General features: G+C 47.9%; 1 protein-coding gene across 1 annotated transcript in view; it reads left to right on the forward strand.

The window, feature by feature from the left end:
• Positions 1–21,910, forward strand: part of LOC124470165 (potassium voltage-gated channel subfamily B member 2-like) — a 38,325-nt gene extending 16,415 nt beyond the window's left edge. The window contains exons 2-3 of the mRNA XM_047023928.1: positions 18,296–19,468; positions 19,517–21,910. Coding sequence (XP_046879884.1) covers positions 18,296–19,468; positions 19,517–20,416 — 2,073 coding nt within the window. The 3' untranslated portion in view covers positions 20,417–21,910. The remainder of the gene's footprint in view (positions 1–18,295; positions 19,469–19,516) is intronic.
• The last annotated feature ends 1,106 nt before the right edge of the window (positions 21,911–23,016 follow it).

The following is a 23,016-nucleotide window of genomic DNA, read 5'->3' on the forward strand; positions in this document are numbered from 1 at the left end:
TGACGCCCTTGTGACGGGCAGACAGCTGGGTAATGGATTTGCTCACAGGCTCCTGGTGATGAGGAATGTGTGTAGGTGTCTCCTAGTGACACTGCGGACCTAATGACTCAGCCAGCCACAAGAATGTGCAGTCACACACACACGTGCACACACACACACACATAAATCCTCTCTCTCTAAGTCTCATTAATCTGATCTACACCAGGCCAGTCTCCCTTTCTCCAAAACCTTTTTGTTTGTTGTTGAAATCAGAGACTGTTGATCGTTGATGAGGTTCTTCCTGGGAGTGGAGAGTGATTTTCGTGATGCATGATTGGATTCTAAAACACAGATAGGCAGCATGCGTTGTTATCAGACAAACTGTACACCACCAGAGCCACAGACCCACTTACGTCATCTCTTGGTTTGATGGTGTCGATGACACTTACGTGTGTGTGTGTGTGTTTAATTAAGGGTGGTGTCAGTAGAGGTGGGAGTGAGTTATTTATAACAATGTCCTCACCGGGAGAGATTCCTCCACAGGATCACAGACTTTCTCTCTCTCCTTGAATACATATGTCTCTCTATCTCTCTCTCTCTCTTTTTCTCTTTATCTGTTGCTATCTCTCTCTCTTCTTCTAAAAGCGTGTCTTTCCCATGGGATGACACTGAGATGGTGTTCAATCTCTCATTGTGTCGCAAACACATGCATGCAACTAAGCATGCACACAAACACACACTTCCACTCAAGCTCCTGTCGACAGATAACAAGTGTGTGTTAGGTCTGCTAGTATTGGAACAGCTTCAAGGGGTCTGTAAGACTGGAGAGTGTCCAGTCCACTCCTCCAGTCCACTCCTCCAGTCCACTCCTCCAGTCCACTCCTCCTGTCCACTCCTCCAGTCCACTCCTCCAGTCCACTCCTCCAGTCCACTGCTCCAGTCCACTCCTCCAGTCCACTCCTCCAGTCCACTCCTCCTGTCCACTCCTCCAGTCCACTCCTCCTGTCCACTCCTCCAGTCCACTCCTCCAGTCCACTCCTCCAGTCCACTGCTCCAGTCCACTCCTCCAGTCCACTCCTCCTGTCCACTCCTCCAGTCCACTCCTCCAGTCCACTCCTCCAGTCCACTGCTCCAGTCCACTCCTCCAGTCCACTCCTCCTGTCCACTCCTCCAGTCCACTCCTCCAATCCACTGTTCCAGTCCACTCCTCCAGTCCACTCCTCCTGTCCACTCCTCCAGTCCACTCCTCCTGTCCATTCCTCCAGTCCACTCCTCCAGTCCACTCCTCCAGTCCACTCCTCCTGTCCACTCCTCCAGTCCACTCCTCCAGTCCACTGCTCCAGTCCACTCCTCCTGTCCACTCCTCCAGTCCACTCCTCCAGTCCACTCCTCCAGTCCACTCCTCCAGTCCACTGCTCCAGTCCACTCCTCCAGTCCACTCCTCCTGTCCACTCCTCCAGTCCACTCCTCCTGTCCACTCCTCCAGTCCACTCCTCCAGTCCACTCCTCCAGTCCACTCCTCCAGTCCACTGCTCCAGTGACGCTATGAGGCAAACACACAGTCCCTCTAGGCCCTAAAGTCTGCAGAGGGGCTGCCTGCTGTAGTTGCATCCATATTACATTGTAGTACATCCATTAAGAATACAGTAATGGTACACTGGGGATAACATCAGGGAGTACAGAGAGAAAGTGAAAAGGGGAGAGAGAGAGAGAGAGAGAGAGAGAGAGAGAGAGAGAGAGGACAGAGCAGCCATTCCTTTCCTTGGGAAGAAAGAAGGAGAAAGAATGAGAGAGCAGCGTTGGCTTTCTTAGATGAAATAATTGAGGAATTGATTATCCACCAACATGAAACGTTTCCTCATTATTGTCATATACTACATTTTAATTGGTATTTTGTCTCCTACAATCAATGGCAAGAGCCCTAAGGGCAAGTGAAGCTCTGAATCATTACAAAAGAAGAAATGTACTTAATTAGGAGTACCAGCTCCTAGTTAAGGTGTGTCTTCGTTCCCGGGATTTACTGTGTGTGCCCACGCGTGGTTATATTTGTGTGTCCGTCTGTGTGTGTGTTTGCGCACATGTGTGTGTCTGACCGTGTGCGCCTCGTCTCCCAAAGCACCCCCCCCCCCGTCATTAGGAAGGCATGTAGGAGGAGGGAGCTGAGGGAAAGGTGGAGGGGAGAGATGGGAGGGGGGAAGAGGTGGAGAGGTGGAGGGGGGAGGGGGGAGAGGTGGAGGGGGGAGAGGGAGAGAGGTGGAGGGGGGAGAGGGAGAGAGGTGGAGGGGGGAGAGGGAGAGAGGGGTGAGGTGGAGGGGTAAGGGGGGAGAGGGGGAGAGGGGGAGATGGGAGAGAGGGGAGAGGAGGAGAGGGGGAGATGGGAGAGAGGGGAGAGGAGGAGAGGGGGAGATGGGAGAGAGGGGAGAGGAGGAGAGGGGGAGATGGGAGAGAGGGGAGAGGAGGAGAGGGGGAGATGGGAGAGAGGGGAGAGGAGGAGAGGGGGAGATGGGAGAGACGGGAGAGGAGGAGAGGGGGAGATGGGAGAGAGGGGAGAGGAGGAGAGGGGGTGGGGTTATTGGTCACATCAGGAGGCATGTTTAGGGGAGTTGTAGGGGTGAGGGGTAATGGAATCTAATGTTGGTGCCAAGGGTAAAGCCGCTGTTGTTCATGTCCAACTGTTGTAGAACCCCTGGTAACACTGACACATGACCCTATGTCCCCAAGCCTGATTTACCCTGATCCCTTGGGGTGCAGGGGCATGTTGTCTTCCCCCTCCCCCACCCTGCCCGCACACACACACACACCAGCACAGGCCATGACATCATCACTCAGGGACATGGGACAACCATGAGTATGTGACCTCTCACGGGTGCCTGAATAACTGAGACGCAGCGTGAGACACACAATCACACACACACACAATCACACACACAAACGCACAGCCAGACACACAAACACTCCAGGGGTTTATCCCCGTCTCACAGCGTGACACTGACTGCTTACTCAACACTCAGACACGCAAAGTTACTCACAGTTAAGACTTAGCTCCATCCCACACACACACACACACACACACACACATACATGGGGGATGGATAGAAGGCTTGAATTACAGAAAGAAGTGGAGGGCAGATTGAAAGATAAGGCCTCAGTCAAATAACCCCCATAATGTACTAGTGGTTTAGCTCTTCCATGGTAACCCAGAGCCTACTGTTTCCAGTCATTTCTCCTTCACGTAATCCACATTCATTCAGTCATTCAAAATGGGATTTTCAGAAGGGTCTTTCACTGCAAAGCAGCCTGGTTGAGGCCAATGAAATAGAAATCGATGGCTGATGTCGATTGTGGGGTTTTTCTAAGAGGGTCCTGTGGCTGTGTCCTGTACCGTCGCTGCGACTGGAGTGCTTGTAGCTGGGGAGGAAGGAGGAGTGGGTGTTGAGGTCATCTGAAGGAAGACTTTGCTAATGCTGTTCTTTAGAACTGCCGGCTAATGGGCGCTAGTGCTAAAAGCTTGGGAGAGTTACCACATGGTGCTGGCTGTCAAATACACACGCACACACACACACACACACACACACTCCTTGTCCGAGATATTTGTTCTCTCACTTTCACAAAGTTTTTTCTGAATTGGCAAGATGTGTCTGGGATTTGTTTGGAAATACGGGTTACGTAAGATAATGTTTCTTGTGTTTTGTTGTATTTGGATTGTTTGTTTGTATGATGCTTCGACTTCTTAACCTAACAGAATAACTAAGTACTGAAACCTTGTGAACAGAACTGCATCTGTTTGTGTGTGTGTGTGTACTTGCACATGTTAACAGACTTGCCCGCAGCATGTGAACCACATTAAACGTTAGCTGATGCAGGAAGACAAAGAAAAAGAGAGAGAGAGAGCTATTTGTTGGCTCAGTGAGGAATCATTTGGTGAGGTGTTAGTGGCTTGCGTATCACTAGCCGGACAGGACAGAGAGGGAGTGAACTGCCTGGAGCCTGGCTTACATAACTCAAAAGAACAACACTGAACTTTGCTTTCACGCTTTCAAGGGACAGAAAAGTCGGCCCCCGTTCTTTGTGGCCGATGTGGAGGAGAGTGAGATGGTGTCTGGGGAACCTGGGGGACCTGGAGAACCTGGGGGACCTGGGGAACCTGGGAAACCTGGGGAACCTGGGGGGCCTGGGGGAGTGCTCCTCCTGACCCCCCACCTCTCCCCCGCATGGCGCTCTGAATCAGGCTCTAGGAGCAGAGCAGAAATAAGTGTATGCCAAAGGCAGATACAATTGGATTACCTGACCTGTTCTGGTACATTCTTCTCACCTTTGACCTTTAAATCCCCCCCCCCCTCTAACCCTAACCCCCATCTCCTGGCACACTCAAAGTGGATAGGATAATAGTTTGGTTTAGACGTTGTTGGCTCATGTTCACCCTTGGCCTGCGCTGATGTCAGGGGAGGAAGTGGGAATCGCCTCTCACAGGGACAAACCGTAAGTCCCACAGCATCCCGGGCCAGAAGATGGCTTAGGATGCACGCAGGACCCCCCCACACACACTTTTATTCATCTGCCTGTTTCCCTCCATCCCTTGTTCCGACCTCTCTCCTAAATCTTTTCTCTCTGAAATCTCACCTATAGATTACAAGTGTTCTTTATTACAATCCATTATTAGATCTTAGAAAATGCAGCAGTCCTGCACAACTAGCTGTGGTTACACTTCTGGGTGTAATAATGTTGATGAATCTCTGTTAGCCTCCTTTTAAGACTGTCTGGAGTATCGTTCACCCCACATGTCGTAAACATTTACAGAGCTCAAAGTCTTGCTTCCTGCTGCGTCCTGTTCCGTTGGGCTGTTGGTGCGGTGTTTTAGAAGGAATGTTGAGTGTCTATACATTTAAACACACCCCAACTGGGCCTCCTGCTGTGTTTGGCCCCTGCTCTTGTGGTCGGGTGAACCTGTAAAGGCATTCATACTGTCCTCTCTGTCTGAGGGTAATTCAGGATAATTGTAATAGGATTTGCAGTCTATCTTTAGTAAGGATAGACAGAAGTTATAAGCGGTTTCTCATTCTCTCCCCCGCTGGAAGAATGGTCAAATAATCTGTTAGTTCTGCATCCAGCTTTCCACTCTATCACCCAATGGAAACTGTGTCATTTAAATCCGTGGAAGCGGAAAGTTGCTGTTCACACACACACACACCAGCAGAGTACCTGCCTACAGCACCTGCTCTAACTACGTCTCAGGGAGGGGGCGTCCTACAGTTGCACACTCAAACACTCAAACTTGACTTAAAAAGACAACCACACACACAAAATACGTACGCACAGCACATAATGTAAACCAATCATAGTGTGTCAGTGTGTGTGCGTGTGTGTGTGTGTGTGTGCCTGCTCCCCCTGAGTGAATGTTTATATTCTTTCTAATTTGGATTAATTAACGGAAATCTCCCGTGAAGAGTGAGGGCAACCCAATAGGGGCTTTCTCAAGGACAGCCAACCTATCAATACCTCCTCCTCGTTCCCTCTCAGTTCTGCCCCCCAGCCACGCCATGCATCACCACACCAACGCCATGGCAACCGTCTCCTAGCGATCTCCCATCCGGAGATCATCGGTCTAATTTGCGTCGGGACAAAGGCAGAGAGCGTGCGCTCGTTACTGCTTTCCTCTTATCGGGGCACTAACCCCCCCTCACCCACACCACCCCGGTCGCTTCGCCCAGACACCTCCTCCACTGGCAGGAAAACAGCACTCTACTCAATTGCATGGTCCTTTACGCAACCGTTTCTTTCAATTTATGATCAGAGTCACATTACTGTCGGCAGTTTGTTATCGTGTGTGCCGTTGTGGAGCATGTCATGTTGAGTCATTATTGAACGTCCCTTTTAGCTGTTTCAAATTGTAATGCAATGAACTGGACTCCATTGCATGTATATGGTGTTCCCGTGCAAGGTGAACACTCGACCAGACCCGGTAACGTCCTCGGGTAGGCATGGTGTGCAGCCCGCGCAGCCCAGGGGGTCAGCCTGGGAGATATGGCTGGTTACCTGGTTTGTCAGGTGTGTGTCTCAGGTTTGATCCAGTCTGCAGTATGCCAGAAGTGTGTGTCTCAGGTTTGATCCAGTCTGCAGTATGCCAGAGGTGTGTGTCTCAGGTTTGATCCAGTCTGCAGTATGCCAGAAGTGTGTGTCTCAGGTTTGATCCAGTCTGCAGTATGCCAGAAGTGTGTGTCTCAGGTTTGATCCAGTCTGCAGTATGCCAGAAGTGTGTGTCTCAGGTTTGATCCAGTCTGCAGTATGCCAGAGGTGTGTGTCTCAGGTTTGAAGAGTTTTCATCTTGAGCGTGAAGTTGGGGTTGTCTCTAAACAGAACTGCAGTGGAATATTAAACAAGCCATTTTTAACAGACAACAAACAGAGATGCGCTAAGATTTAAGACCTTTTCCTTTTTCTTTCTTTTTGTTGTCCTCTCTCAGTAACTGTTGTTTACTATTTTTCAGCTCATGCTCACACTCGCTCATAAATATATTCATGAGCGATTCATTCCTGATTGGAGGGTCTCATTAAGTGAGTGTTGCTTGTAAACAGATCTCCTATCTCTCTCAGTCCCCTTGCTTGCTCAGGAGACTGTTTCAACAGCCACAGTGCAGCTACGTGTCAGGTGTCTAGGACCCACTCGGGCTTGGTAAGTGTTTCTTTGTCCTTGACTGAAGTTGAATAACAATCTATCAGCTAACAATCCAACTATCTATGTGCACTGCAAGCAAATAGCTTGAGTGGCAGTGTGCGTGAGCAGGGATTGAGATTGACAGTGGTGAATAGGCCTGAGCTGGCCCTGTGTGGCTGGAGGGATGTGCTGGAGGGATGTGCTGGAGGGATGTGCTGGAGGGATGTGCTGGAGGGATGTGCTGGAGGGATGTGCTCTGCCATACCAGATATGGGAGGAGCCGTGTCGGAGGAGTCGGGTCTCTGTGAGACTTTTGTCGTGCAGCATGACCCATCGACCTGGATCCGAGATTGCAGTGAAACGCGTACGAATGCAGCGCACACATGCGCTCACACACACACACACACTTACACAAGCACACAAATTAAGATTAGGATTTAAAGGGACTGTGGAGCAGCCTCTTGTGGACAGTCTTGCACCCCTGTGAAACTATCCTCCCTTTCTTTCTGTCTCTGTCTCTCTATCTCTTTTTGTACTCTCGCTCTCTCTTTCTCTCTCACCCTCTTTCTATATTTCTCCTCCACCCTCTCTGTCTCTCTCTTTGTGTTTTACAGAATGTGGTCCAGCTCACAACAGTATATTAGGGTCCTGTCATAAAAGACACCCCAACTTTACTGAGGCAGACAATAAACTGTGGAACTTTGTGTCCTCTCCCGCTCCCCTTCCCGCGAGCTCAAAGGAAGCCCTGTCTCTCCCTGCTCCTCTCTCTGTACTTTCTCTCTCTCCCTCTGCATCTGTACTCTATCTCTCTCTCCCTCTGTGCTGTCTCTCCCTCCCTGTGTCTCTCTATTTCCCTCTCCCTCCCTCTGTCTTTGTAATCTCCCTCCCTTTCTCTCTGTACTCTTTTCATAATTGAAAAGCAATGGTAATATAATGTAAATCACGGCTCTATTCTGTTCTGCTTGTATTAGGCTCGTCTGTGCCTTGAGACATCTCCATGGTTACAGAATTTGACTCAGAGAGCAAGGTGACGCTTAGTCATTGAGCATAACAGATAGAGAAGGGGGTGAGAGGAAGAGAGAGTGTGGAGAGGGAATTCTCTTTTTCATCTGAGGAAGGTGTGTCGATCGGAAGCCTCCTGCTGAGTGCAGCTGTGTGTGCGTGTGTGTGTGTGTGTGTGTATGTGTGTGTGTGTGTATGTGTATGTGTGTGTGTGTGTGTATGTGTGTGTGTCTGTGTGTGTGTGTGTGTGTATGTGTATGTGTGTGTGTATGTGTGTGTGTGTGTGTGTGTGTGTGTATGTGTATGTGTGTGTGTGTGTCTGTGTGTGTATGTGTATGTGTGTGTGTGTGTGTGGTTGTACAAAACGCACAGTGTGTACAAGAGCGCAAATGTGGGCGTGTGTGAGTGTGCGCGCGTGTCGAGAGGCCCCATCCTGTCCGCTTCGACGGTCCTCACTAATCCTGTTCTTATCTCCTCCAAAAGAGTCAGTGAGGGAGTGATACCAAAACTGAACAAAACATTTCAGACCCATACCTGCTCCCCCGACCCCCCACCCCCTCCCCCTCACGACATAGATACATGATTGTGTCCCCGTACTCGGAGGTAGAAGGAAGTTTGGAGCCTGTACGAGATTCTTCTTTCGTGATGTTGGCGGTGAGCCGTGTTGCGGAGCCAGCCTTGTCAGTGTGGCACGGAGGCTCAGCGGAAGGTTATTTGCAGCACTGGCGCCTCATGAATATTAAGGCGTACAATGCTCCGGTACTTTGTTTGTTTTTGTGTTCCTTCCCTTCTCCAGCTTTCGGCTTGGGGAGGTGCTGCCTGTGGTGTGGCTTGGGGAGGTGCTGCCTGTGGTGTGGCTTGGGGAGGTGCTGCCTGTGGTGTGGCTTGGGGAGATGCTGCCTGTGGTGTGGCTTGGGGAGGTGCTGCCTGTGGTGTGGCTTGGGGAGGTGCTGCCTGTGGTGTGGCTTGGGGAGGTGCTGCCTGTGGTGTGGCTTGGGGAGGTGCTGCCTGTGGTGTGGCTTGGGGAGGTGCTGCCTGTGGTGTGGCTTGGGGAGGTGCTGCCTGTGGTGTGGCTTGGGGAGGTGCTGCCTGTGGTGTGGCAGGGAGATTAGAGCTGTAAGACACCCAGGCTGACCCAACCTCACTGGGATCACTGTTAACCTGGTCTGCTTTGGCCTCTCACGAGCCTACACACACTCTGGGACTACCCCCTCCCTCCCCCCTCCTACCCCTCCCTTCCGTTTCTTTTGTACTTACTTACTGTACCTTACTGTAAGTCGCTCTGGATAAGAGCGTCTGCTAAATGACTAAATGTCTCTAGCTATCTTTCTCTCTTTATTTCACTTTTTTTGCAATCTTTTGCTTTATTTTTCTCCCAATCCATGTCCGGGATCCTTCACAGTTGTGGTTGTCCTCACTCTCTCTCTCCTCTCCTCTCCTCTCTCTCTCTCTCTCTCTCTCTCTCTCTCTCTCTCTCTCTCTCCTCTCTCTCTCTTTCCCTCTCTCTCTCTCTCCATGTGTTTCTCTATCTCTTGCTCACACAAACACATCTGAGACCATTATCATGCTTCAGCAGGGATCATGTACGATCTCTGTTCTTCAGTAGAACAGAGACCATGGTGGTTTGATCCTCTCAGATGGGTTTCAGATCCAGACACGTCGTGTGGCTGCTGTGGCGGCTGTAGAAGGCGTGTTCTCGTGTTCAACAGGAAGATACATGTATGTATTACATGCTGGACCTTGCAGAGGGTATGCATACATCCCATACTGCTGTCTTCCTCAGGCAGGCCTTGTCCAAGGCAAAGGTTAATGATGTTGTATCTCAACGGGGGCCGTAGAGTGCTTCTCTAGGGATCGTGTTCACAAACACACACGTGCACACACAATCTGCTGGCAGTGAAAGGACACAGTGGAAGGACATGGTTTAATCAGTTCCTGTATAAACACCTTTCTTTCTCTTTCACTCTCTCTTTTTAACTGTCACTGTTTTTGGCCTCACACAGATATCTTTGTTGTCGACGTCGGGGAGAGAGAGTGACAGACAAAGGGGAGAGAGAGAGTGACAGACAAAGGGGAGAGAGAGAGTGACAGACAAAGGGGAGAGAGAGAGTGACAGACAAAGGGGAGAGAGAGAGTGACAGACAAAGGGGAGGGAGGGGAGAAAGAGACAGGAGGGAGATTGAAGGGCGAGGAGGAGAGGAAGATGATTTCCATTTAGACTAATCATGTCATTTGCCGTGGTTCTGCAGTCTACTCATGCTCTAGGATGAAGAGCTGTGTGACAGACCTGTCCCTTGCAGTGACATTCAGTACACCCAGTCACACTAGTCCCACTCAAACACTCCAGAAACTGCTGACTTGGCTACGGATGTTATTAAAAAAAACACCATGATGTTCAAGAGTGCAGAATACATTGATATGTTTCAACCCTTAATGTGCTATATATGTTAGAGTGCACCCGGAATCGGATATTATGTCGGCAACGGAAATAACAGGATGTCACTGGATAGGATGGGTCTAACCTTAGGGTTTATTACATCAAACAGATCACTTGAGGCTTCACCCAGCACCCATAAATAAACTCATCAATATACCTGATTGGAAGCTGTGGGATTCTCGCTCTAGGATGGATGAAATGGCTTCAAAAAGTGAAGTAATTACATGAAGCTTCAATGATTCCAGGGTATATTTTGCTTGTCGGTGTGACTCATCAGTGCGTAGGGCAGCTCTTTCATACAGGAAGTAGCTCGTAAAGTGAGAGCTGTTTGTGATATCACCAACTTCCTCTGCAAGGAAAGGTGTTTGTTCAACTCAGCCGTTTCCATAGGCAACCCCTTCCCAGAATGCAGCAGTTGAGTACGAGAAAATATGGGGTTTGGATTCTGAAACGGTAGCATTTGTAGGACATTTTGGGGTCATGTCTCATTCCTGAGCCTACATCATATCCTTTATGTGGCCTTTTCCCACCAGCATAGGAGCAGCATGCCGCTTCATTGACCCGGAACTCTCCATCGGTGACGGTAATAGTCTGCTCCGCTGTGCCACACACCACCGGGTTGCCAATTCAGCGCTGGTGTTTTCGTGCCACTGGTTCCACAGTGAAGTAATGAACGTGCGTCAAATAAATGAATATTTCATACCAGCCCACTTTGGGTCCTTTCTCTTACAGCATAGCACAAAGAAAATAACATACAGATTCCTTCCAAATATAGATCTGGCTGGAAATAGACTGAGTAGTCACACCCCTCAGATTCAAACACGTATAATGCCTTGTCAGTCCCTCATACATGGTTAGAGGTTATTACTTTGGCTTTTGTGGATGAATAAAGATGGTTGGAAGCACACCATGCACAGATTTCAGTCAAGGCTGTCCCTCGATCATAAGGTTCTGTCCTGTTGTAGCCTGCAGGATGTGAAACAACATCATCCAGACACTGTCTCTGTCGTCCTCGTATGAACCAAGGACTAGATGAAGACTTTATCATGTGGTTGTGTTCCCTGAATGGTAAGTGGATTATTTGAACGTGTTTAAATTGTAGAGACAGGCCATTGGCATTAGGGGAAAACTAAAATAATATTCTCCTTTTCCGTCTCTCTGTGTCTCTCTGTTTCTCTCTGTGTCTCTCTGTGTCTCTCTGTGTCTCTCTGTGTCTCTCTCTCACCACTCTTCTGTGTCAGTCCATCTCTTTCTCTCATGAAATATAGAGATGAATATTCCTGGCTCAAGGCAGAGGGTAAGGTGGCCTGAGAGTGGGTGTGGATTTGTTATTCATTAAGGTTCCTTTCATAAGCAGTCTGCCCACACTGCTGCATCAGGGGCACTGGTTAACTGCTGCATCAGGGGCACTGGTTAACTGCTGCATCAGGGGCACTGGTTAACTGCTGCATCAGGGGCACTGGTTAACTGCTGCATCAGGGGCACTGGTTAACTGCTGCATCAGGGGCACTGGTTAACTGCTGCATCAGGGGCACTGGTTAACTGCTGCATCAGGGGCACTGGTTAACTGCTGCATCAGGGGCACTGGTTAACTGCTCCTCACACCTTCAGCACACACAAACAACGACAAAACACACACATACGCACCAGTGCCGGAACTTTCTGGAGTGCTGTTGCATGGATACAGTAGGGTGAGCTCAAGAGCAATCCAGACCTGTTTCCTGTGTGTCACACTAGAGCCCCTGCATGCTTAAAATACACCTGGGATCAAAGAAATGATAGATGAAATACGCCTGGTGACAATGAGATTACAGATGAACTTGAGGATGTAAATATGCTTTGCATAAAACATAATTGGAGCTTATTGTCAAGATGGTAATCGTTCGGTGTGTGTGTGTGTGTGTTTTTAGTGCTGTAGTCTAATGAGTCTATGGGGCTGTTTCCTCCCATACTGTCCACAGAAGGTCCTAAGCCCTCCCATGCAGCCTCGACCCACTGTTGACCCTCTTAATCCCACGTTTAGCTTCGTCTTCTGGGCTGACATCTAAATAAATGCCATCCGTTTCTTAGGGTGTCTATATTAAATATGGTTTGTTTGAAGAAAGATTATTCGTAATTGCAACACAGGTGTGGGAATGGTTATTACTTGGATGGTGTTTAGTTAGTTTCTCATCCCCATGCCACTGTAAGATCGTGTCATGCAGAGAGCCTGTACAGTGCCATGGCTACATCATATAAAACTGCAGCATGACATTGCATAACATATAATAGTCTTCAGTTGAGTCTGGTTTGGTCTAGTTTTTGTGTCCATTGTATAATCCTGAAGATATGTTGTTGCTCTGTTCTGCTTCACTGTAGAGGCGGTTCTGCCTCAGACCAGAGGCGAGTGTTGAGGCAGTTCTGCCTCAGACCAGAGGCGAGCGTTGAGGCAGTTCTGCCTCAGACCAGAGGCGAGTGTTGAGTCAGTTCTGCCTCAGACCAGAGGCGAGTGTTGAGGCAGTTCTGCTTCAGACCAGAGGCGAGTGTTGAGGCAGTTCTGCCTCAGACCAGAGGCGAGTGTTGAGGCAGTTCTGCCTCAGATTAGAGGAGAGTGGTGAGGCAGGTGTACCTCACCCCAGAGGCGTGTGTTCAGAGAGGTGTGCTGCAGACTAGAGCAAAGTCTTGAGACTGAAAGCCTCACAGAGGAACTGATTTGTTTTCCCTGAACAATCCAATTGGTCCAGTGGCTCAGAAACTCAATGATAGGCTGTAAGAAGAGAGAAAAGCACCATCCTCCACCACCTCCACATCTCCTTGACCCCTGACCCAGACTGCCTCCACAACTACTGCTTCAGAGTAGCCAAATCACCCATATATTGATTATCATTTAATTTAGGTTCCAAAACTTTAATGACTTTGGCTTTTTCCCAAACCTCCACATCACAGTAAAGGACCTGTTGGACAAACTTAATCTCCTAGCTGACTGTAAGACTCTGGTCAGGCCACTCCCGTGCAGTGTCTGTGCTGCCTCTTTGTGACCGGGTCGAGAGGAGAGTGGTGGAAAGCTAGCTTGGTGTATACCTGTCCCCTGTCTACAAACGCTGCCCAATCAGTGGTCAACACATCTCAAATTATGACTTGTACAAATCGATGGTGCCTTGGCAAGGAAATACGAGTGTATTGTCTGGTACGGTGTTTCATAAACAGTGCTGTAGTTAGTGAGCTTGTGAAGAGACCAGCTGTATAAGTGTGATGGAGGACCAGAGGAAAACACTTTTCCATATCGTCGATAATAAAGGCCATAGTTGTAGGTCTGGTTCACCCATCCGATAGTGGGACTCCTGTGGAGACCAGGCTACTGAGACATCTCCCATACCATCGCTCTCTCTGGAAGGTAACTACACATCACACTGTACATCACACCAGGATGAACACCAGTCCACATTTGCATAATCACTACGATTGATTCGGTAGCAGGAGATTATCGTACCTAAGGAATGGCTCAATTTGTCCGGACCGAATTGATGGCACAGTGGGCCTAGGAGCGGAAGCTCCAGGTGCTGGTGTGCGTCGCAGCTCGGGCCGGGCCTCAGAGAGACAGGGATCGATAGGGGGGGCTATCCATGGCCAGCCAGAGGTCAGTCTCTCCAAAGTGATGTGTACACAATCGATGGCTTCCTCCCGGCAGACAGACGGCTGCTGGTGGTGTGTTGAGGGTCGTTCCTCTTCTCGCTCCTGCCGGGGGGACAGATGAAGGGACAGGGTGATGGAGGGGGCAGGGGTGGAGGGGCGGGGGGGTGCTGATCTGTGCTGCAGGTCATAACCATTAGTGGCCACAGGACCTGTCAGCGTTTGACAGGGCAGTTAGGGGGAGTTAGAGTCCCTTATTTGTGAGGAGAGGTGGGGGGAGGGGGGGGAAGCAGCAGGGTGATTATTGGATGTTTTGGGTCACTGGCGTGGAGATGACAAGTGGCAGCACAGGAGCACTGACCCCTTCCTGCGAGAGATGCTGGGTCATGTGACACCTCCTGTTGTGGCCTCCCTAAGGACCTCCCATGAGTCCAGAGGAAGGTGATAGCAGGGAATAGCTACAACTGACTTGCATATGCCAACCATCCGCCTGCATTCCAGGCTTTTGTAGGAGCTATTTTTTGGGTATTACCCAAGACATTTAGAGTGACATAAACTCTATTATTGTGTTACACAACAATGGATGCAAGGCTTCCGATCAGTGCCCAGATCAGTGCAAATAATTAGAGAAACAAAAGCGCTAACCACTATTCCATGTGAACTGTGTTAGTTTCTGAGTCAGCAGGAATGGAAGTTCAGTGAGTCAGTCTGGCTCAGCTCTTCTGGAGCATGTAACCAATCACCTCAACCACTGTTAACAAGTCATTACCTCGCTGTCTAAGCCAATCAGACTCCTCTAACGTCCTGAGCCTGGTTTCCTCAGGACAAATCCCCTAGAGAGGAGGACAGAGAGAGAGAGAGAGAGAGAGAGAGAGAGAGAGAGAGAGAGAGAGAGAGAGAGAGAGAGAGAGAGAGAGAGAGAGAGAGAGAGAGAGAGAGAGAGAGAGAGATGTGAGACAGATAGCGAGCATAAGAGAGAGGAAGAGTGAGAGAACAGGAGAGATGGAGATGGGGACAGAGAGATAGGTGGAAGGTGAAAGAGACAGATTAAAAGTAAGAGGTTACACCGCAATCAACCCTCACCCCAGATTAAGGAGTAGCTCATTTGGCGTAAGCACATCATCTGATGTAAGCACATGTCCAGCACATGTACAGTGTTAACTCCCAGACACTTTAAACGTAAAGGTTTGGACAAAGTCTGACAAAATATTGACAAACATATTAGTATTTTTCTAATGTCAGCACTCAATGAATCATACCATAACGGTTTCGATATCCTGAACTATATGAAACATCTGTGAAACATTTTCTAACCATAGCAGGGATAATCTTCATACGTCATCCCTAGGTATATTACCCTTGGTTCTGAGTAGCAAGGTTCAGTCTGTGTTCATTCCTATGTGGACAGTGGTTGCCGTGACGTCTGCGAGGTCACTTCCAGGTCAGGCAGTGGGGGTCATGCTCTCTTCCAGGACATACAGGCATGACGTTGCGTGCAGTCACAGCTACCCGCTGCCACGCTCTCTGCCTTCCATGCAAATGAAGGCCGACGAAGGCTCGACCTGAGTAATTGATCTTCTTAACTACTCCCACTCAATTACAGAAGGTCAGTTCCAGACACCTCAGGGAGGCTCAGTAGCGAAAAGAGGTGCCAGTTGCCGGCAATGGCACCTGGGGGGTCCTTGGAGAGATTTTGTGTGTGTTTGTGAGCTTTTGAGCATATTCCACAGGTCTACTTGTTTCTCCTTCAGTACAACTTCAAAATGTTTCTTTCTTATTTTAATAGGTAAAGCCATATGTTGCATTCAGCTCCTGGAGCAGGTTTTGTAAGCAAACATTTTAATATCCTTATGGAAATTAAGTTCCTTATGGTCTAAAATTATAATCACCTCACCAGTTTTAGGAACTGATTCTTTGCTAACCCTTTTCTCAATCGGAACAAGAAAGCAGGTCAGCAGGTTCTGTGGCCATGACCCAGGGTGAGAATTAAACAGGCTTCCCAGAAAGGTTGGGGGTTAGAAAGCAATCAAGATGTGTCCTCAGGTCACCATGGCAACATACTAGGCCAGTCAGACTAGCTCAACAAAGCCGTGTCTGGGAGCTGATAAAAGGTTTAGCCTAAGTAGAACTAATTAAAAACAACACTTCCTGCCAGGAGAACCAATCACCTCTCTGTCTTTTCTGGATAAAGGAGATGAATGAAGTCTGGGGACTCTGAAGGTCACACAAACCATGACTGAGCTAAAACGTTTTGATTAGCCTGTGGTTTTTGGTGATGTATTAGTGGAGGTTGTCCAGCCATTGTCTAGCCCTCTCCCTTCACCTATGAGAGGATATAGCTCTTAAAATGTCCTATTATCTTGGAAATCACTGCGCCCAATTACACTACAGATAAGCACCCTGAGAGATGATACAGTGTATTGGATAAGGACCTGGACTCTAGTATTTTCGTTGTAGTGCACTTGTTTCCCTTAAAGAATGCTGCTTCTGCTTCACTTGGCAGGATTGCGATTTCTCCTCATTAAACTGTCATACATGTATTTGTTTCTAAATATATAACTCAGGTCAAAAGAGAGAGTTGCTCTCCCTCTGGTTTTCGGCTCGTACAAGTGCTGTACTTGTTGAGATGCTGCGCCGAGGTAGGCCCGCGGAGCTGGGGAGGCCAAGCGCTTCTGACCCCCATCCATGTGGGCAGAGGCAGCGTGAAGAGCACAGGAAGGGTGTGCACAGTAACTCAGCTAATCCCAACTGTACACTAAAGAAGTTACATCTCTCCTGGCGAAAGAAGGAAGTGGGGGAGGATGAAGGGAGGAGGAGGAGGAGGAGGAGGGGGAGTAATTGGAGGCGGATGAGAGGTGGAAGCAGTAGTGGTTGTTCTTCTGTGGTGTCAAGGTCAGAACACAAGCACACACGCACACACGCACACACACACACACGCACACACACGTACTTATGCATATTGACTTACCTCGTAATATCATCTTATGAATATCCAGCCTTTCCCAAGGGTTTAGATGGATTGGCAGGCCAGGTATGGTCTATTAGAGTTGATATTACCCCCTATACCTTTCCTCATTTTCTTCTCCTGCTTGTCTCTTTTTCCATTCCTACTCCCTCCTTCCCTTCTCATTCCCCTCTTCACATCCTACTTATCTTTCTCCTCTTCCTCTTTGCCTCCTCCTCCTCTTCCTCTTCCTTTGCCTCCTCTTCCTCCTCCTCCTCCCTGTCAGTCTAGAACTAGATCACTTCCCTGTCAGGGATGATGGGTTTGCCCATTCACCCCACAGGAAGATTTTAGCATTTAAATTTAATCATTTAGCAGACGCTCTTATCCAGAGCGACTTACAGTAAGTACAGGGACATTCCCCCGACGCAAGTAGGGTGAAGTGCCTTGCCTAAAGACACAACGTCAATAGGCACAGCCGGGAATCGAACCGGCAACCTTCTAATTAACAGCCCGACTCACTAATCGCTCAGCCATCTGAATCCCTGAATCATCTGAATTTTAGCATTTGTATTTTACAACACTATCTTTACCTTCTGAGGGTGTATTTACTCCAGGTTTGGATTATCAGCACATTGTTCTCTATCTAGGTCAGTGATCTGTGTTTGTGTGAGTCCTGGGGATCGCAGGATATCCTGAATCTTTGCCCGTCTTTTTTATGCTTCATTCAAAGATATATTCAGACACCATGAACATTTCTAATCTGACAATAGGTGCACACAGTCATAGGTAATAGGTATGTGTGCGTGTGGGTAAGTGTATGTGTGTGAGTTGTTGTTTTGGATGTTTTGATAAACATCAACATGTTTTCTACATTTTTTGTTTAGGTTCTAAGGCCTGTAGTTGCCTGAGACTATTTGACCACTGTGATGGAAGGACATGACATTGATGAGGAGATGAATCCCCTAAAACCCAGGAAGACAGATGTGCTCCCAAACTTTCCTCTACATTTACAGGGGAAGCGGTTGTTTCCTAGGCTACTGGGGAGAGAGTTGATAACACACCTTCAGATCTATTCTGGGAGGAACAAGCTGTACTGCTAATTGGATGTAGCAACAGTTTGTAGTGTACTCCAAAAGAGTCAACGTTCTTCATAGCCCTCTAACAACCACAGGTCACCTTGTGATCCCTGCTTTACCAGAGGTAGAAAAACCCTTTTGTTGAGGGCAAGGTAAAGATGTTTGGTAACTCTGTGTGTAGAAAATCGAATGTGAACAATCCACTCATCATTGAAGTGAGCTACCTATTTTATGACTGCATCAGATACTTGGAATAGTGTGGTTGAAATACTTATAACATATTCAATCAATAGGTGGCACCAAATCCTTCCCATCAATAAAAAATGTATGTCTTTTTTCCGCATTTGTTTAAAAACCAGAATATTCGACCCCTTTTTACAGAAAATTCACACAGAGAGGTCAATTAATATTCCAATGACAGCGCATGGAGCCAAAACATCTCTTAAAGTGAAATGTGCAAATGTGATATATTGTTTGTTTTCATGCTTATCATGGAGAGAGTACTAATTATCAAATCTGTCTCCATGACATGAATATGAAAGGTATGTTTTACATTTTTTGACTGATATCTGTATAATTTCTCCCTCTCTCCAGATTCTGGCCATCATATCTATCCTGTTCATAATCCTGTCCACCATCGCCCTGTCACTCAACACCTTACCTGAACTTCAGGTCATTGACGAGTTCGGCCAGGCCAATGACAACCCCCAGCTTGCCCATGTTGAGGCTGTGTGCATCGCCTGGTTCACCATGGAGTACCTCCTTCGCTTCCTCTCCTCCCCCAACAAGTGGAAGTTCTTCAAGGGGCCTCTGAATGTCATCGACCTGCTGGCCATCCTCCCCTACTACGTCACCATCTTCCTGACAGAGTCCAACAAGAGCGTGCTGCAGTTCCAAAACGTCAGGAGGGTGGTCCAGATCTTCCGGATCATGAGAATTCTGAGGATTCTGAAGCTGGCTCGACATTCCACAGGTCTCCAGTCTCTGGGCTTCACCCTCCGGAGGAGCTACAACGAGCTAGGCCTGCTCATCCTCTTCCTGGCCATGGGCATCATGATCTTCTCCAGCCTGGTCTTCTTTGCGGAGAAGGACGAAGACGCCACCAAGTTCACCAGCATCCCCGCCTCCTTCTGGTGGGCTACCATCACCATGACGACGGTCGGTTACGGCGACATCTATCCGCAGACTCTCCTAGGGAAGATAGTGGGCGGTCTCTGCTGCATTGCCGGTGTGCTGGTGATCGCCCTGCCCATCCCCATCATCGTCAACAACTTCTCAGAGTTCTACAAGGAGCAGAAGAGGCAGGAGAAGGCCATCAAGAGGCGGGAGGCCCTGGAGAGGGCCAAGAGGAACGGCAGCATCGTCTCCATGAACCTAAAGGACGCCTTCGCCCGCAGCATGGAGCTGATGGACGTGGTGGTGGAGAAGGGAGAAGACAAGTGCTCTCAGGACAACCACCTGACACCCAGCCGCTGGGGAGGCACGCCCAAACGCGTCGCCTCCGACACCAGCCTCAGGTCACTGGACACCAGGAACCTTGACTCTGGCCTGATGGCCTCCCCACACCGCATAACCATCACCACCACTGGCAGCCCTGAGCGTTTCCCCAGGAGCCCCCAGCACCGGAGAGGCAGCCCCTTGCTCTACAGAGGCAGCCCTCAGCACCTCAATGCCCAGACACTGGAGCAGATGTACAACCAGATGAGCAAGTCTCAGTCCTTCACCAACCTCAACACCAGTTCCATTAGCACCATGAGCACCACACAGGTCCCCACCACGACGGATAAACCCCCACAACACCAGCCCCGGCCCGAGCCTGCACCAACACAGGAAGTGGAGCTGGAGATGAAGGAGGTCGCACCTACCTCGGAGCCTGCCCCGAAAGACAAGGTCATCACGGAGATCCGGAGCCTGTCGAGCGTGGACAGCTTTGCCAGCTGCACTGCTGAGCTCGGTGAAGGGGGCGACCCCAGGCCCCCTGGAGCCCATGGAGACGGTGGTGCCCGACATCCCAGGGCTCCTGCCTCTCTAGACCTGAGTCAGTTGACCCTCCCAGAGTCAAGGGTAGATGAGAGCTCTGAAGAAACCCAGGGCGACGTACTGAAAGACGACTTGTGCGAGTTTGTTCCCGTCAACCCAGGTGCCGAGGTTCAGTCCCCAGAAGAGGAGAACCAGGAGGATGGGGAGGGGAACTTTGACAGCTTTGTGGAGAACATCAGGAGCTCGATGAGGGGCAACAATCCCATGAACACCACGAGGTTGAAGGTCAATTTCACCGAGACTCCCGAGGAGGGTCCCCTCACCCCCCCCAGCACCACGTCACCTCAGGACATCAGCTCCAGCCTTCTGGAGGACCAAACCCCCGAGGGCGAGACCTCACCGCTCATCCCCAGCACAGACACCCCCGAGGAGGAGACCGGCCCCTTGTCCCCTCAGAGGCTGGTGGTGGACACCCCTCCAGGAGATGATGACCCCCTCAACCAGAGTTTGTTGGCAGAGAACCATGAGGAGAAGAACCTGATGCAGGTGGCAGGTGCTGCTGTTGGTTCCTCGTCAGCACAAAACTGCACCCAGGGTGTGGTGGGAGCCAGTGCGGAGTGCAAAGCTGACAGCAACCAAAGTGGACACAAAGTAGAGAACCACATGTTTACACCTGAGATCTACCTGATTCCTGGCGATGGGACGCTCTCCCCCACCTGTGAAACCAGCATGTGACTGTAGTGGGGGGCCGTCGGGGGGAAAACTCCCCAGGGAGAATGCCTGGTGTGGAAGAAGACAGGAAGAGAAACAAAGGGAGAGGGTGCAGCGATGTAGTTAAAGATATTTTTGCATGGCATGACAAGTCCCTTTTTCTTGTGTCATTGTGTTTCGCTGAACGTGAGACTGCAGCACTGTTGCAGAGTAAGGCAGACTTTGTGGGAGAAAACGGTGGGCTCAAAGAAGAAACTCTTGCGAAACCAAGAGAATTTAGCAAAGTATATCGACATTTTAAATATCCTAATGTAAATATGGACCGTATCTTTCTTTTATAGCAACAGAGAGAAATGCACAGAGGGAACATAAAAAGCATGCATTTAAAAATGTGTTATTTTATGGTGCTTAGTTTGCTGTAAGCGCTCCACTATAAATACTATGACAACAAAGGTAATGCCAATGCACAGGATGGCTAAAGAAAAGTATTTCAAATGCGAAGAGGGAGATTGCATTCAGAGACCTCAGAGAATGTTGCAACGTAGCGACCTATAAAAAACATATCATTACCCTTTTGTGGAAATGCAATGTGTACCATGACAACACTATGATGTTTTGTGTTCTGAATTCTGTATGGCAATTAATGTTAACATTCTTGTCTATGGTTTGCATAATACTTGGTTTTGTTTTGTTTTACTGTCCTGATAAGAACTTGTGAGAACTTAATGACCGTCACACTTTATTTGGATAGAAGGATTAAACCCCCTTCATTCCACAACTGAGTACACACCTGTAGTTGCCAAATACATAACCAGTGACGAAAAGAACTTCAGACGCTTCAGCTTAACTTAATTACTAACTTAAATGTATTGCATTCAGAGGTTAGGACCAGGGGATTAAATATTATATATTTGGTTGATTAAAATGACATAGTCTGGTCCACTTATTTGCTTTCTGTCTGCATTATTTACTTGCTGATTTCAGATATCTTAAAGTAGTTTTAATAATTACACAACAGAAAAGTAGGCCTATTCTAGATCAGCTGTAGAGCTTTCAAGTAGAGCAGAAAAGGTCTATAAAAATATGATGTGTATCAATTAAATTACTGTAGGTCTCATTATCCTTAAGGTGTTCTTACTGTAGGCCTCTCTTTGACAGATGCAACAATAATAGTCTAATACAGGAAATAAATATGATAATATGCTGTCAGATTTACTGTCAGAGGACCAAAACTATAATATTATCATGCTTTGTCATCTTATTGTCATCTGTCAGTACATCCTCTCTGCTCAACAACATTAAGTGTAATGTGTAGATGACTTCAACTTGATTGTTCTCATTAGGTTTGTCTGTGACTTCAGCACCATATCCTCTTCTGTCAGATACTGTACTATCCGTCTGTTAAAGTACATACACCTGCAAGTTTATCCAACCCTGCTCTTTCTTTAAGACATTTTTGTATATATCTGTAGTGTCTTGAAATGTACATTATTGTGTTTTACCGTGAACAAAACAAGATTTCAGTCTAACTTGACCCAAAGTTTTTCTTTCTCGCTTTTGTTTTCACAGAATGAAAATATCAGTTTTTTTTGTTGCCTTTTTTTCCAATTACTTGCTGGAATATATACATAATGCTTTGGCATGGCAGTTGGCTGAGTGAAAAATGACTAGTAGTGGGTTAGAGGAAGCCCCATATATCAGAACAGAACTGGGACGAGGTGGATGACTTCTGCATTTCAGTTGGTTCTCATTGATTAGGAGAGGTGGGAAGTGCAATACAGCATACTGCAAACTATGCAGGCCAAGAATTGTGGCACTTTATTTTCTGTCTGTGGGATTTGTAAGTGTACAGGCAGAAACTACTTGTATTTTTAAGATAATGTATCTTTAATATAAAAAGAAATAACAGTGTTGCTGACACCATAATCCCGATGCAAACAGATCATTTGATTTTGCTTTGAATACTGTGTGGCAGGTGTGTACTTTCAGTCACCCTAATGCCAGATGGCAATGGACCTCAATTTTGATTTGGCTTTGGGGATAGACATTCAAATTGACCATAAGGGCCTTTTATGAATTGCGGAAGTTCAACATATGTTTATTTTAAAAATTAAAACAGGATTTCAGTGGCCACACACAGAGTTTTTTTTTTTGTGAATTTATGTTGAGAATGATTCTATTTTTTCTAAACCAAAATCAAGCACGGCCACAATTTCCTGCCATATGGTGGTGGAAATTATGCGTGCCTTTTCATAACAAGCTGTTTATGAGAAGGTAGCAAGTCATTTGGCTTTGATCATATAGCACTGTACAGAAAATTCTAATTTTATAGGAAAAATCAGGTCTTTATGTAATAGATGCCAGTAATATTGTTGAGTTCTCAGGTTTTCTATAACTCTGTGATGTTCTGATTGGATAGATTTTGTTTTTATTTTACAGGTAATGTTAAATAATTCCTACTTTTTAAAGATAATGTTGTCAAATCCACACTGATGTCTTGTTTAACAGGGAGCAGCCATAATTTGCCCCCTGAATATCTTCCACCCCCATTTCCACCCCCATCAGACTAGTGGAATGGAAAGGAACACATTGAGAATGTGGGTGTGTCTTAGGTCTTTCAGAAA

This window comes from Hypomesus transpacificus, chromosome 8 (genome assembly GCF_021917145.1).
Source record: "Hypomesus transpacificus isolate Combined female chromosome 8, fHypTra1, whole genome shotgun sequence".
In the NCBI taxonomy this organism is placed as follows: domain Eukaryota; kingdom Metazoa; phylum Chordata; class Actinopteri; order Osmeriformes; family Osmeridae; genus Hypomesus; species Hypomesus transpacificus.